At 43.6% G+C, this 16,402-nt stretch overlaps 1 protein-coding gene across 1 annotated transcript; it reads left to right on the forward strand.

Annotated features, from left to right (window-relative positions):
* The first annotated feature begins 266 nt into the window (after positions 1–266).
* Agr2 (anterior gradient 2, protein disulphide isomerase family member) lies at positions 267–10,688 on the forward strand. The gene is made up of 8 exons (XM_036206678.1): positions 267–306; positions 2,812–2,957; positions 3,220–3,283; positions 3,375–3,427; positions 4,663–4,736; positions 5,903–5,966; positions 8,392–8,475; positions 10,462–10,688. Exons 2-8 carry the CDS (start codon positions 2,819–2,821, stop codon positions 10,509–10,511), a joined length of 528 nt encoding a protein of 175 aa, XP_036062571.1. The 5' UTR covers positions 267–306; positions 2,812–2,818; the 3' UTR covers positions 10,512–10,688.
* Positions 10,689–16,402: the final 5,714 nt, after the last annotated feature.

A 16,402-nucleotide genomic window follows, 5' to 3' on the forward strand; every position in this document is an offset into this window, starting at 1 on the left:
ACCAAAAGTACGCTTACAAAAGAAAAAAAAAAAGAAGAAGAAAGAAACAAGAAAGGAAGGAAAGGAAAGGAAAAAAAGCTTTTGCTATGATTGCTTTTAAATCATAGGAACTTTTTAACTCAGAAAAGACAATTGCTTGGAAGAAGGAAAGTTTGCTTCGAGTTAGCAGCTTGAGGAAACAGGATTAGTGGGTGGGATTGGGGTGTGTTCTGCCCATAAATAGAGGCTCAGGGCTCTGCTGGCACATTCAGAAGCTTGGACGGCAACCTGGGCAGCTCACACAAAGCAGGAGGGTGGGGAGCTCAGGTAAGTCAATGCACAATAGCTAAGCTCTGGCCTCCAACTGACTGATGGAAGCAACATTCCCAGGGCAGGAAGCAGGCTCTGGAAAGAGTGTCAGCCCACCTGCAGAAGCTTGCTGGGGCCTTTCTTTGGCTAAAAGTAGCAAGTATCATGTTCCTGCCTAGGTGCAGTGTGACGCTTTCCTCCTCAGGAAACTGGAGGTTTGTGAGTGGGTGGGTGAACTGAAGAGTTTTCAAACCTGGGTTAGGGTGCAGGAAATCCTGTGTCAGCCCTGCCTCTTCCCCTCCCCTCCCACTAGGTAATGCAAAGGCCACAGGCTTTTCCCTGTGAAAACTCAGCTCAGATTGCCCCCGGGAATATCTTATTGCAAATCAGGAAACAGTTTGCTTTATGCTTCTGCAGGTTTTAGGACTGTCCGAGAGGGGCCTTGGGCACTTTCTGAAGCACCAGCAAGAGTCACTGGAACCTATAGCAAGGACATTCATTAACACAAGATTGGGGAATGACAGTAAAATGCCCCAGTTCCAGAGGATCAGAGGCCTGGGGGTGGAGAGGGCCTGCAAATGATCAGTCCTGCAATAATGCCTTTGAGCATGGGCGCTGTGGGCTTTGAGGGGTTTATGAAGATGTCTGTAGAGTAGAATGTTTGCAGACAGACTGTTCTCATCATGAAGACTCAGTACTGAATCCCAGAAAGCCATCTCAGAGCGGGATGTTTGTACAGCAGTATTATATTAGCCCTCCTTGTTTCATCCTGCCATAAAACACATATATCAATAGTTCCAGCTCATAATCTGTAGAGTCCTAAGAGCCATGTGTAAAGCAGGAATTGACAATGGACTAAATACAGAACTTTGCCACCAATTTACTTTTATATGTTCGATATCTGTGAGTGCTTATACAATAATATATTCAAATATTTGTTGATAAAGTCAAAGAAGTTAATCCATACTTCTGAACCAGCTTGTGTTCCAGAAATATAATAATTCTCACATGAGGCACCTCATCCATTTTAAATACTAAACAGAAGTCATGACACCGAGAGAGCTGCTAGGTATTGCTAGCTTATACTACGCTTACGCTGTTATTGCAGAATTTTAGAAGATAAAAAAATTGTTAGCATTCCTGCATCCTTATGAATGTAGAAATTTATAACATTATGTCACTGCTTTACCTTGTATCTTTTCTGAGCCACTGTGTGGCTGTATACTATGACTTGGATAACAGTTGGCCAGTTTATTTTAAGCCTTCACTTGGGTTGGTAAATAAGTGACTTCTTTTTAATCACCTAATGTCTAGCAAAGCTTCCCATTCAAGCTCACAGATTCTGAGGACCTTCCCTCTTCAAAGCTCTTAAACCAGGATGATCTACCCTGCTTCCTTTGTAGATAGACTTAATCCAGAACTATACCCATACTAGAGATGGACAGTGTGGTTCTTTCTGCTTTCTGGGCAGATTTAGCATTTGGCATTTCCAGATTTGAAGTCTGCAGCAGCCCATGGTATGGTCCATCGGTACTTCCGGTGACATGAAACACAACCTACTTGCCTTTCCTTTACACACACACACACACACACACACACACACACACACACACACACATTTCTTGTCACTTACAGCCCTATTCTTGATCATCAGCTGCAGCTTTTCCAAGTAATTACTGTCAAATACCAGAGGGGGAGAAAAGTGAATTTAACAAAGAAACAGCCTATGTTTGTTCTCTCTGTCACGTACATCACCACATACATCTGTGCACTGGAGTGGATGCCCTCCCCTGCCACACAGGCCCAGACAAGGGCAAAGAAGGTCCGTTTTATGTGTCTCAGACAGTCCATAGCTAACAACATTTGAGCAGATCCTCCAGTAGGGGGAAACAGCATTAGTATCCAGCCCTAAGGCGAAGCTTGCATGCCCTAAATGAAGTAAGAATGTGACCATGCTATTCATATCCATTCCTCAAGGGCAATGTGTCCATCTCGCTGTAAGGGTAAAGATGTCTGTTTCAGGTGACTGTCTCAGGGAGGGGAGATGATGGAACTCAGCACTTTTTCTCTGAACTCAGCCCCAAAATCTTTCCATCTCTCTGAACTGTAGAGTCTTCATCTACATGGTGAGAAATCAGGGAAGGGGGAAAAGAGGTACCTCCAAATTACCTACCAGTACTATGCTTTTTTAGTATAACTTTTAAATGTGCATTTCCTTAGCAGCAGAGTATATACATCCACCTAGTTAGATATTTCCTTAAAATATATTTATTATTCTGTTGCAAGGTAAGATAAAACAAATATCATATACTCACTGGTAGGGAAAGTGGAGACGGTGCTGGCAGATGGGCCGTAGATGTGTAGACCCCACAGGAAGTGTTCCCGGGAAATTCCTCATCATGTGGAAGGCAGCCTTCCATTCCCGCCTTGTGTCTTACCTCAGTGTAACCTGGTTCCTGCTGCTCTCCTCTGCTGTGATGTACTCTGGAGATTCTAATCCCTTTCTGTTTATTTCCCATGTAGATTTGCCATGGAGAAAATCTCAGTGTCAGTGTTCCTGCTCCTTGTGGCCCTCTCCTATACTCTGGCCAAAGACACCACAGTCAAACCAGGAGCCAAAAAGGACCCAAAGGACTCTCGGCCCAAACTGCCCCAGACCCTCTCCAGAGGTAGAAGTCAATGCTTTGTTGGCTCCCAACTGCAACTTAATTCATAAGAACTCCCTGACTCTTGGTATTAAATGTGTACACTGAAGATATTTGGGGATTTTTTTTTCCCCTAGATTTAGCATTGTTAGTAAACAGGTCTCCCTGCTCCAAGACTTTTGTTCTTTTACTAAGTCCACATTATCCGGGTCTTTACCACTACTTTTCAGCAGGTTTGAGCCTGAGACTGTGATGGATTTAAAGATACCAACTCCTCTTGTTCTAGGTTGGGGCGATCAACTCATCTGGACTCAGACTTATGAAGAAGCCTTATACAAATCCAAGACTAGGTAAGGCCACCAGTTACATGAGCGCCATCTAGTGATGACTATCAGATGTTCGTGGCATCCTATTAAACATCCAATCTCATCTCTCTCACAGCAACAGACCCTTGATGATCATCCATCACTTGGACGAGTGTCCACACAGTCAAGGTAATCCGTTCTTCTAAATTTCTTTTACAGGCTTCTATGTGGGGTCAGGGTTTGGATCACTCATCTATACATTCCTAGAACCTAGCACTCTTGAAAGAATATTTTAGATTTAGCTCAGTGGTAGAACACTTGCCTAGCAAGTGCAAGGCCCTGGGTTCGAGCCTCAGCTCAAAAAAAAAAAAGAAAGAAAGAATATTTTAAAACATCTTAAAAGAAATGCGAGTGTTTCCATGTTTTGAATTAACTACTGGTGCACATTTTGAGTAAGAAACGCTGGGGTCCATGCTCCTTACACCCTTTTCCATCCGATATGTCAGCAAATACCACTGGATTTCCATTAAAACATCTCCAGTCAGTACTAGCTTCATGGACATGCACCCCACGTGGTTGCATGGGCTCCCCACGTTTGGTGTAGTAGACCCATCACTGGTGTCACTTAGTAATTCTAGCTCAAGGGGCTCTGTGTTTTCACTTCCCGCTGGTCTCTGTGTATTAGGTAACCCTTCTTGCCCAAACCCAACCACCTTAGTGCAAGCCAACATCACACCTTGTCCACGATACTACAACACACCAGTCGGACCTCTGCACAGAAGCCAGACTGAAGCTGTTCCACACAAATCAGATCCTTCACTCATGTGACAAGTAAAATTAAACCTGGACTCTTGGCCATGGCCTTCAAGGCTGGACCCCATCCGGCCAGCACATGGTTTTCTTTTCCTGTCATGGTCCCTTGTTCCCAGTCTACCCAGCTTGCCTTCAATCAGTTCATCCCTATTAACCAAGGCTGTTACTCTTATAGCCCTCTCTGCCCACAGCGACCTGTCTCCGATAGCCTGGGCAATCTGCCCCCCAGATTAACCACTCTCTGACCTCAGCATTACCTCTTTAAAAAGATCTGCCATGACAAATTAATAGCTCTTCAAGCCTTTGCTTCACTTTATTTTCCCCTCCGTATGTACCTATACACGGAGTTACATATGTAGAGTGTGCTAGTTTATGCTGCAATGCCTACATCAGCATCTGGGGTCCGGAAGTTGCACGTGCTTTTCTATTCAAGACACTTTTCCTAGTCTATAAAATCATGTCAGCTACTTTGTAGTCATTCAATAACGTTTGCTGGAGGAGCAAACGTAGGTATTGCATTTATAACACTGTTCAGCTTAAAAGGCCACAGACAATAAGGGTTCTGACCAAAACTGAGACAAACGCTCCATGACTTTCTTCCTGTGTCACAGCTTTGAAGAAAGTGTTCGCTGACAGCAAGGAAATCCAGAAGTTGGCAGAGCAGTTCATTCTCCTCAACCTGGTTGTAAGTTCCCTCACCATACCCACATCTCCTCTGGGTGCCACGTCTGATTTTTCTGTGCATCTCAGGCATGCTGCAGTAACTAGAATCTTCTCCAAGTACCCATCTCACAGATGAGAAACCCAAACCCTTTTACTTTATTAATAACTTTTTTTTGAAAAATTTGCATTGCTGGTATTGAGGCCAGCACCTGGCACATGCCGAGGAATATTCTACCACTGGGCCACATCCTCTGCCTCTTTCTTAGTAATGTATGTGGCACACTTATGTTGTAATGTGGTAATTAATAATCTTATCTGAAAAATACTCTTCGGTGGTGGTCAGGATCTCTGTGTTGCTATAGTAACCGACTTTGGTGTTTTGCACATCACTGCCTTTGCCCATCTCCCTCCAGTCCTGGCTCACTTCCTCCTCACCAGCCCTCCATGTTTTCTACCCTAGGACAAATGGTCTCCTACCCATCCAATCACAGCTGCCCCGAGTCTTCCTCCTTGAGCTGTTCTGTTCTTTGAGTATCAAATCCGTTAGCTGCTTCCTCCAGTCCTGTATCACTTGCTGCTCTTTCCATTCTAAGATGCTTGTCTTCTCGTCTGTGCTGTAAACTCTCTGCAGAAGAGACTCCCTGGCAGTGCCTTAGGCCCATGGCACAGTACGAAACACATTCTCTTTGCTGTTTTTTTTTTAAGGTTTATTTGTTTATTTATTATATGTAGAGTGTTCTGCCTGCATGTATGCCTGCAGGCCAGAGAGGGAAGCAGATTTCCTTGTAGATGGTTGTGAGCCACCACGTGGTTTCTGGGAATTGAACTCATGACCTCTAGAAGAGCAGCCAGTCAGTGCTCTTAACCTCTGAGCCATCTCTCCGGCCCTCTGGTTAGCTTTTAAATGAGTCTGGAAAGTAATGGATTCCTCCACCGTGGCGTCTTCATGTGCACTCTGCTTCCTCCACCCCACTAGTCTCCTTGCCCATCCCTGAAGCTCTCCTTCCGTTTGTATAGTCTATAACCTTTTCCAACCCGCAGCCCTCTCATAACAACTGTGTTTCACCGCTCACGGTGCCCTTTCTAGTTCCAGGAAGATTTAACAGACACATTTTTGCATTGGCAGGTTTGAAAACACCTAAAGAATAAACAAACAGCTTTTTGTTTTGTTCTGTTTTTTTATCTCAGTATGAAACGACAGACAAGCACCTTTCTCCTGACGGACAGTATGTACCCAGAATTTTGTTTGTGGGTAAGTGGGTGTTCCAGCGACATAAGACACACTGGAGATTATGACACTTCCCCATCTATTTCCCCAACCTCAACGGCCACTTCACTATGAGCAAGGTCACTGACCTCCAAAGGGGCCTGGCATTCTGGGCAGGATAATGCTAAATCTCACAATATACTTTCATCCGAAAGGGTAAAGTACCATTTCCCCACATGACTTATCTCCTCCTCTGCTCATTTTACTTCCCACCTTCTGCTCCAAGCACATCTGTGAAGGCAGGGCCATGTTTTCTTCACTGGCTATCAGTTACTCAGCTTTTCCTTTGTCCTTATGGGAGGATGCTATATTACATGGCAGAGCTACAGGTTTCTGCCCACCATTCAAGCCCAGTGTGATCCTGTGATAGGCTCTCAGTGTTTGTTGAATAGCTTAAGAAATATATGAGGTTTGTCACTTAAATTGTAATTAAGGCCACTGCCTAGCAGAGCTCATCAAGTGGGCAACCTGGATAAGCCATCAAAGCTTACATTAAAAGTAAAATTCAGGGCAGAGAGAAGTAAGTGACAGGAAAAACAAGAAGGGCTGAACTAGAGTACTATTTGTGGAAGAGTCTGAACACTGGTGCAATCTGGGGTTTTCTAGCTCTGCCTTAGACGGGACTTTTCTGAAAATCTCCTGAAGTTTCTGAGCATATTCATCAGCATTTTTGCCTTCAGCCATAGTACAAATCGCAATGCTCTAACTTGTGAAGCTCACTGGTTCTCCATGCTGGCTGAGGGTTAGAATCCCATGAAGATTTGAAAACACAGCTGCCCTGGCTGTGTCGCAAACCAGTGATTAGGTTCTCTAGGGGTGTGATGTAGGAAGCCGTGGTTTGTAAGACACTCCAAGTAGTGTAAGTGCATGAGCATATGTGTAAAGGCCTTGTGTTAATTCTCTAGAAAGGTTAACTGTGTCTTTGTATCCTCTCATGTGGAGGCACCATTGCTAAGTCTATTGAACAAATGAATCTCTGCTTCTGGTCTGTTGGTCCTGGCCCGACATGCTGAAGTGACAAAGACAGTCCCCTCCAGGAAAGGACAGACTGCAAACATCCGACTGGTTCTCACATGTCATCTTCTCTATTTGAGGACATTCATTTTTATCAGCACCACCACCCCCTTCCAGTTTTAGGAGTCCAGCTTGTTCGTACTTGGCAAATGCTCTCCCATCAAGTCCCACACCTCCCCTCAGTCACCCCTTCCAGAGCAAAAGTGTCTGTACCTCTCCATACTCCCTTACTGTTCTTCTGGATGCTCCATGCCTTTAAAGTATCCTTTTTTCATTAATTACATAATTTCAACTTACATAAAAATATGACAGAATGAATGTATGTGTTTGGGGGTTTCATTGTTGTCTTTTGCTTTTTGAGACAGTTTCATGTAGTGCAGGCTAGCCCCAAACTCTTTATATGGCCAAGAATAACCTTGAACCCCTGATCCTCCTACCTCCCAGCTCCAAGTGCTGAGATTACTGGCATGCACCACCATGCTCAGCTTGACCAATGGATCTAAACCTAGAAGGATATTTAACGAGAGAAGAAAGGGAAAACTCATAAATCTCTATTTTTAAAATGCAGCTGATTAAAACCACAAAGTATTAAAAAATAAAAGTGGAAAGTGCCTTGTGTAGTTATCTGACTCTGCTGTGCTCAGGGACTTGCATTGTTTTGTTTAAAGAAAGAAAGAAGGTTGGGGATATATTTCAGTTAGCAGAGTGCTTATCCAGTATGCAACCAGCCCTGGCTTTCATTGTATAAACTGGGCATGGTGGCTCAGATCTAAAATTCCATCACTTAGGAGGCTGAGGCAGGAAAATTGTAATGAATTTGGAGTCAACCTCATGTACATAGCCTGGGCTACTGAATGAGATTCTGTCCAAAACAAACAAGCAAACAAAAAATAATACTGAAAATTAACTAACAAAAAAAAAAGACAATATCTGACCCAGGTTAGCCCCTCCCCTCCCCGGCAAATCACGTGCTTCATTCCATCTTTCCCTTTCAAACCCCTCGATGGAGGATAATCATAACCAAATGCCAGCATTAGAAGTATCCAATTACCGAGGCTATTCTTAGGGATGCCGATCAGGAGCAACAAAATTGCTTTAAAAAATCTCACGGCAGTATTTTCACAAAGAACCCCCACAAAATATGCACCGTCCAGTTTTCAGGGTGCTTAGATAGGATGGCAGGCTTCGAAACCTTTTCCAGAGCGGCACTGAGCCACTGCTGAATGTTCTTTACTCCACACTGCTCGGGTGAGAACTCCTGGGCGGGGTAGCAGAAGGCAGGCGGAGGGCCACACTGCTGGACAGTTTCTTCCACCGGGTACAGACACAACAGCTCCAACACACACTGTAGGCTCCCTGGAAGCAGAGGTGTTTCATCCTTGTTCTGTCTTTGCAGACCCATCCCTGACCGTGAGGGCAGACATCACCGGAAGATACTCAAACCGTCTCTACGCCTATGAGCCTTCCGACATAGCTCTGTGTAAGTGTTGACTATATATCTGTGTTGCTATAGCGATGGGGAGAGGCCCGACAGAGGCGGGCTAGGCCCCTGCCCAGGGGTGCCAGAGAATCAGTTTGACCCAGACTAACTTTTTGCCTGTCGGCAAATCACATGCTTCACTCCATCGCCCGCTTTGGAAACATCTCAACGAAGGATAAATCATTCAGTTGGGGTATCGGCTCCTCCAGGAGACTCTTACCAACACCCCCCCCCAGCTTTTCTCCCTGCACAACAGCACACAAACCCTCTGTCACAGAGTGCTGCCGCAGATCACAACAGGCTTGCTTCATTTCCCCCAAACAATGAGAAGGAAAATAATTTAGTTCATTTTGCTGTGGTGAAACTCAGGTTCAACTTGAGATCATCATGGGCAAATGATCCGGAGAGTGGCTTACTCACTTTCTCAGCTGCCGGATATGACGGGTGAGGGCGAAAAAGGTTCTTCTGGGGAGAAATTGGATTTTGTCCTAGGACCAGTCTTGCAGTGGCTTCTAGAACCTCACTATCCCAACCTTAGCCATTACCCATATACACTATTTGATTTTAAATTAATATTAATGAGACGACAACCTCGGTTTTGAGTGGCACCAGCCACATTCAGTATGCACACTGGGGATACGTTCTCAGCGGCTGCAATGAACTTTGTTAGACTGTACAGACTTACACTAGTAACTACGCTGGGGAGGAAAGCCTGGACCTAGTGAACATGAGCACACACTCCCACGGTGCACTAGCCATGTCTCCAGGGAGAGCATTGGGACAGAGGGCAGCATGTTCCAAGCGTGGGCATTTGTGAGATTCAGGGTATGTCTTCATAAGGTGGAACACGTTAAGTGCAGATACCCAAACAGGTAAAATCACCATGCCTTCCCTGTTTAATAATTACTTGTAGAAGGGAATAGTACATCATCCAGACGCCTCACTCCATTTCACCGGTTGCTGCTGCTGCTGCTGAGGATGGTCTCAAGTTTGGGCTCCTGAGCAGCAGTTTTGGCACTTGTCAGCTGTGTGACTTTAGTAAACAACTCAGCCTCTCTGAGCCTGTCCCATTGATAAGAAATAAGTACAAAGTTTTTGTGGGGATGGACGACTTCATCTGTACAAAAACCCTTGGTGGGCTGACCATCCCCAGGCTTCTAAAATAACTTGCAGTAGCTGCACACACCTGATAATATTTCTCATGAACATGATTGAAAATCTTCTAAACCAGGTGAGGTGGGCCATGCCTTTAATCTCTGTGAGTTCAAGGCCATCCTATTCTATATAGAAAGTTCTAGACTAGCCAGAGGACAAGTATGCCTGGTCCAAATAAGTTAATTAATTAAATGAAAATTAAAATTGCATCTACATTAGCCAAAACAGTCTGCTGCTGACAGCTTGTGCAGCTCTGGGATGAAAAGGCTTGGAGGAGGGATTGCTAAGGAAGGCCTGAGAACTGCATTGTCAACAAAATCCACTGCCCTTGACAACAGAAGAAAAAGAGCAGTGGAATGCCAACTGCTCCCCCTAGGACTATAGGACACTGTCAAACCATGGATCCAGCCCTAACGCCAGGGCTCACTGTATCACTGGTGTCTGTCTTAGCCACTTTCCTCTTGCTGTAAAGAGGCACCATGACCAAGGCAACTGACTCTACAGCGGGCTTGCTTACAGTGTCAGACCATGAGTCTGACCATCATGATGGGAACACGGCAGGCAGGTAGGCATGGTGCTGGAGCAATTGCTGAGAACTCACATCTGATTCATAAGCAGGAGTCAGAGAGAGGGAATGGGCTTGGCCTGGGCTTTTGAAACTCACCTACCCCCAGTGATAAACCTCCAACAAAGCCGCACCTTCTAATCCTTCCCAGACAGTTCACCCGCTAGGGACCAAACATTCAAATATCTGAGCCTATAGGGGCCATGTTTGTTCAAACTTCGTCATTTCTGATAGTAACCTGGCTGTCCTAATGTTTCTCCCACCAGTGCTGGACAACATGAAGAAAGCTCTCAAGCTGCTGAAGACAGAATTGTAGAGCTGCCTGTGCATTGCAGCAGGTGAAGAGACAGCAGAAGCATCTGAACTTGACGATTACATTACAGGTTAATGTTACACAGATGTATTTTTTAACTCCCATGTGTGGGAAAACAATATTGTTATCTACTGCAGTGAAGCATGATTTTCTAAAAAATAAAGTCTTGTGAGTACTCCAATTGAAGGGTTGTTTCTATTGGTTTTTCATAGAAAAGCTATTCGGACCAGCCCATGGCTAACATCCCTGTAGAGGCACAGCATTGACCTGAATTGGAGGCAAGCTTGAGCTATAGAGTGGGATGCTGTCTCAAAAATGGAAAAATATTGTTCTTTCAAATTAAAAAATGAAGGAAGGAGGGGAGGAAAGGCTATTTGGTTCTGGTTTACTCACTAAACAGGAACACTGGACACACACAAAGTGCTCATGAAGGATCAAGACAAAGCTAATTCAAACAACGGAGAGAGAAGCCAGAAAGGTTGTTGCCCACATCCTGACACACTATAGGGTGTTCTTGATGATACATGGGCTAACCCTGCAGAAGCATTAAACAGCATATGCTTTGTTGTAAAAGATAATATAGGAAGGCAACACACCCCCACACGCACACACAAAATGGAATCTCATGTAGAAACAGCCATTCCCATACTAGCTAGAAACTCCTAGGTACACACTGAGTAATTCAATTACAGACAGAGTTTTGCTCCACTTAGTGATCTCAGAGAAAACCTCTAGCACATCTGATGGCTGTATCCAGAAGACTCGCCCACTAGAACAGTCACCGGTGGGACTGTTCTGATTGCCTCGTTGTACCCACATGTGTCTGGGCAAAGGGCAACAAGGAACTGCGGGGGAAGTCAAGGTCAGAGGCCACTGTTGTTTGGAGAAGTGAAAAGGCACAGCCTCAGGCGGTGAGGGTAGCTTTGCCTGCTTAACTCTAGCCACATTGAATCTCACGTAGTCATGCAGACTTCCTGCCAGCCACCCCCACTGGCCCCTGAAGCTCTCGGGGTGGGTAGCTTCACTGGATAGTTCATTTTCTGAATAGATGCTTTAGCACTGTTGATTTTCCCAGAGTGCTTTTCTACCTCTCCCAGGGATGATGAGCATGTGGTGACCCTGGTAACACAAGCCCACACTAAATATCATGGGGCCAAGAGTTTACCTCTCACAAGCAGGAAACTTACATGTGTTGAAAAGGGAAAGTATTCCATGTAGGAAGCTTCAGAGCGGCAGGCAAAATGGCTCAGCAGGTAAGAGCATCTGCCACTAAGGATCCGTGTTCAATCCCTGGGATCCACGTGGGGGAGGGGAAAACAACTCCTGCAAACTGTCCCCTGACCTCCACATGTGAGCCATGGCATGCATATGTACACGCACGTCACATGCACACACACACACTAAATAAATAAATAAACAAACAAACAAGAAAACAAATAAATGTTTGGGGCTGGAGAAATGGCTTGGAGGTTAACAGCACTGACTGCTATTGCAGAGGACCCAGGTTCAGTTCCCATGGTGCCTCACGGCCGTCTATAACTCCAGTTCTGAGGATCTCACACATTCTTTTGGTCTCTATGGGCACTGAGCACGCACATGGTGCACATACATACATTCAGGTGAAACATGCATACACATAAAATAAAAATACATAAATCTTTAAAAATTCTTTTAGAAGTGATGAACGTGGAAAACCAGAAGAGATCGTATGAAAAGAACTGAAGAGTTTCTGCCTCACATTTGTAACTACAGAAAACATGAAAGATGTGCACCCAAAACCTGAAGGGCTGGAGATTGCGCTCTGAAAGCACCTGGAGAATTTGCTCATAGAAACATTAGCAATGCACACTGTTTCTGCCAAATCCAACTCCCAACATTCATAATCTTCCATTTGTGCTTAAATTTCAGGTAAAAATGAACCTAGATTATTTCTTTGACAGATAATCACAAGACTGGGGGCGAGTGTGAAGAGTATTATGTCTGAAAGTTGAAGAAAAATGTCAGTAACCATGGGAATATAAAATGGTACAAAAAAACAGACCAGCTGAGCTTAAAATGCTAAACACTAAGTGAGAACCAAGCTGGCAATTTGCGTCTGTGTGTGGACTCAAAACTGAAAGCAGGACACACATGTCCATGTCCGAGCTTGGCACCGTTCTCCTTGGCCATCAGTGGATAAAGGGAAAAACAAAGTGCAGCTCCAACGTGCAACCGGACACTGCTCAGTAAGCAGGACGGAAATCCTGGTCTGCTCCCACCCTGAAGGAGCATGAAGACATGGTGTGAGCTCAGGGAAGCAGGCAAGCCCAAAAAAAGACAATCCTCTCAAATGTCACCTCGATGAGGTGTCAAGAGTATCTTCATGGAGAGAGAGCAAATATGGTCATTAGGAGCTGGGAATAAAGGTGGTGTGTGTGTGTGTGTGTGTGTGTGTGTGTGTGTGTGTGTGTGTGTGTGACTGTTCAATGGATGTGGCATTCCAGTTTGGAAAATAAATGAGAATGGCCCCATGTTAGCTGAAGGAACTGTTCAGGAGGATTAGGAGATGTGGCCTTGTAGGAGGAGGTGTGGTACTGGGGGTGAGCTTTGAAATTCCAAGAAGCCCAGGCCAGGCCCAGTCTCTCTCTGCCTCAGGCTTGTGGATAGGATGGGAGTTTTGAGCTACTGCACCATGTCTGCCTGCCTGGTGCCTTGCTCTCCACCATGGTGGTCACAGAATCACTGTCTGAAACTGTAAGGCCCCAATTAAATGTTTTGTTTCATATGTCACCTTGGTCATGGCATCCCTTCACAGAAATAAGAAAATAAATAAAATAGATGGTGATAGTTGTGAAATATAAGTGTACTTAAAGCCACGGAACTGTATGTTTTATAATGGTTAAAATTACATATATCTCCACAATATTTTTCCCAGTTTTATCTTAGACCCTATAAGTGAGAGGGGCAGGGAGAAAACTGGCTTTAAGTGACTGGGGCACACCTTAAATCCAGCACATGGGAAGCAGAACTAAGCAAATCTTTGTGAGTTGGAGGCCAGCCTGCTGTGGGATATCTTTCTGTATACTGTAAATAAGTGTGGCTCCCATTGGATAATAAATAAAGCTGTTTTGGCCTATAGCAAGAAAACTTACAGCCAGGTGGGAAATCCAAGCAGAGAGAATGGTAGAGTGGGGAAGAAATGCCAGCCGCCGCCCAAGGAGCAGCAAGATGCCAGCAGACCAGTAACGCCACAGCTATGTAGTGACATACAGATGAATAGGAATGGGTTAATTTAAGATGAAAGAGCTAGTTAGCAAGAAGCTGAAGCCATAGGCCATGGAGTTTATAATTAATATAAGCCTCTGTGTAATTATTTTATAAGCAGGTGAGGGACTGCAGGGCTGGGGGGCGGGGGACAGAGAAACTTCCAGCTACATTTGGCACCCAGACATGGTAGCAAGAATTTCCACCCAAAACCTGAAACAGCTTTTTAAAAAAAATACAACTAGGAAGCATGTTTTTAGCTGCGTCTCTCAAGCAAGCTGTGATACAGAGAAGCCACACAGTGTGCAGGCTTGAGCTTCAGTGTGGCAGGTTCATGGCTTGTGGGCTTGACCTACAGTATGGCAGATGCTTGCACAGTACACAGAAGTGTCTCCAAGCCGAGAAGCACACTGCAGGGTGGCTATAGCTTTTGCTAGTACAGACAAAAAAAAAGAAAGAAAAAAAGAGGTTTCTGCGCTACACACTGCTGGATGGAGGCATAGACCCACTGCCTCCCAGAGTGGTGGTAAATGTACCTCCCATGCTGGGAAGTTGAGGAGGGCAGAGTCAGTAGCCATTTTCATCCTAGCTATGTAGATTAACAGTTTAAAATCTCTCCTGGCCAGAAAAGGATTATAGATTCACAATAAGGCAGATTTAGATGGAATAAAATGCTAAACAGTTCACAGTGTGTGTAAAAGGTACATAGGCTTGAAAGAGAGAAGAGAAAGAATATAGATGTCAAAAAATAAAATAAAGTCTTAAAAATAAAATAATATATAAAAATATGATAAGACACATAAAGATGGAAATTGCTCAGTCTCAATTGTGTTTTCTTTGGGATTTTTAACGGGAGACATTTGTTGTAAAAACTGCTGAGTTAAACTAATATATATATATATATGTATGTATTTTAAAGGTATCTTGACTTCAAAATTTGGATCTAGGGTTGCTTTGGAAAGGAGGCTCTGCTTTTGTTTCCACAGGAAGCAAGAGGCTGTGGATTTGCTCCAGGTTAAGATGGATCAAATTTGATCAAGTGAGACCTCCTGAACCTTGACAGATGGTATCTATCAACAAGGTTATAGCTAGTCTTTCCAGGACTTGACCATTATCTTGAATTTTCTCAAGATCCTCATAAGATTAACAGTGCCTCCAAACAGCAGGAAGTAGCCTAGAGAACTATTCCCCACCACTACCCCCACCAAAAAATGGATTATGGATGTTTGTCTTTGTTTAAGGGTTTGGTTACAAATTATTATTGGTCATAGTCAATCTCTTTCTAAAAGAAGAAAGGGGGATAGGATATAGACATGTATGATACAGAAATAAAAGGGTAGATTATTGAATCTGCTTTAATCTAAGAAAACAGTTAATCTCAAAATATTTTACATTGGTATGGATTTCAGGTTATTGGTACAAATTTAAAGTTAATTTTGTTATACTGTATATGTGTGTATATATATATTTCTATCTTGTTTAAAATATTATGTTTATGCAGCTCATTTAAAATGTAATGTATAGGTAAGAAATACAAACTAATAGTCATCTATAACAGTCAAAACTTAGTCGTGTTAGTTAAGTTTCCTGGGTATACATAGATATATTTCAATTAGGTAGGAAATCTTCAAACACTTCAAAGACCTACAGAATATGGCATTTAAAATGTTTTAAGAACTTAGACTTTTCTGGACATTGACACATGCCTGCTCCTGGCATTACCAATCTACTTCAGAGAAGATGATGGGCATTGAAGAAACTCTATATGGAGTTTACTTTCCTTATGGCAAAAGTTAGCTATTTGGGCAAGAAACTATTCTTGCCTGGACTGCTTGACAAAATGTTGTATGGACTGGACATGCAAGACCCATAGGAAGGTGACCACTGAACTTTGCAAGGCAAGATGGCCCTTCGGGCTCCTGCTTCACAGAAGAAACTGAAATTACTGATGAACTTTGCCAGAATGGGTGGAATAGTCCTTAAATTTCCTACTTCACTGAAAACTATGCCAGAGACTGTAGGCCTGTAGGCTGAAGATGGATGCCCCAACATTACAGAGGAACTTTGGATGACTGTCCAGGCAGCCAGATGTTTCCAGAATTTTGGAAGTTACTTCCTGTTTACTTAGGTACTATTATATCCTTCTGGGGTCTTTGATGGAGTTGAAGACTAGATAATTATAATTATAGTTTTCCTTAGTCATAATAAAAGATAAATTAGGTATAAAATTTTAGAATCACAAAAATAGGATAGATGATAAAATATTTTCTTTACTTTTGCCAAATACAAATATTGTAACTGTAATTCTTGCTTAATAACTGTTTTGTTATATATAATTTTACTATCTTAAAGTTAAAACCTTCCTTTCTGATTAGATAGAAAAGAAGAGGTGCTGTGGGATATCTTTCTGTATGCTGTGAATATGTGTGGCTCCCATTGGATAATAAATAAAGCCATTTGATCTATGGCAAGAAAGCTTACAGCCAGGTGGAAAATCCAAGCAGAGAGACAGAAAAAAGGGTAGAGTAGGGAGAGACACCAGCTGCCACCCAAAGAGCAACAAGATGCCAGCAGACTGGTAACACCACGCCTACGTGGCAACATATAGATTAATAAGAATGAGTTAATTTAAGATGAGAACTGGGCTGGAG

This window comes from Onychomys torridus, chromosome 14 (genome assembly GCF_903995425.1).
Source record: "Onychomys torridus chromosome 14, mOncTor1.1, whole genome shotgun sequence".
NCBI classification, from domain to species: domain Eukaryota; kingdom Metazoa; phylum Chordata; class Mammalia; order Rodentia; family Cricetidae; genus Onychomys; species Onychomys torridus.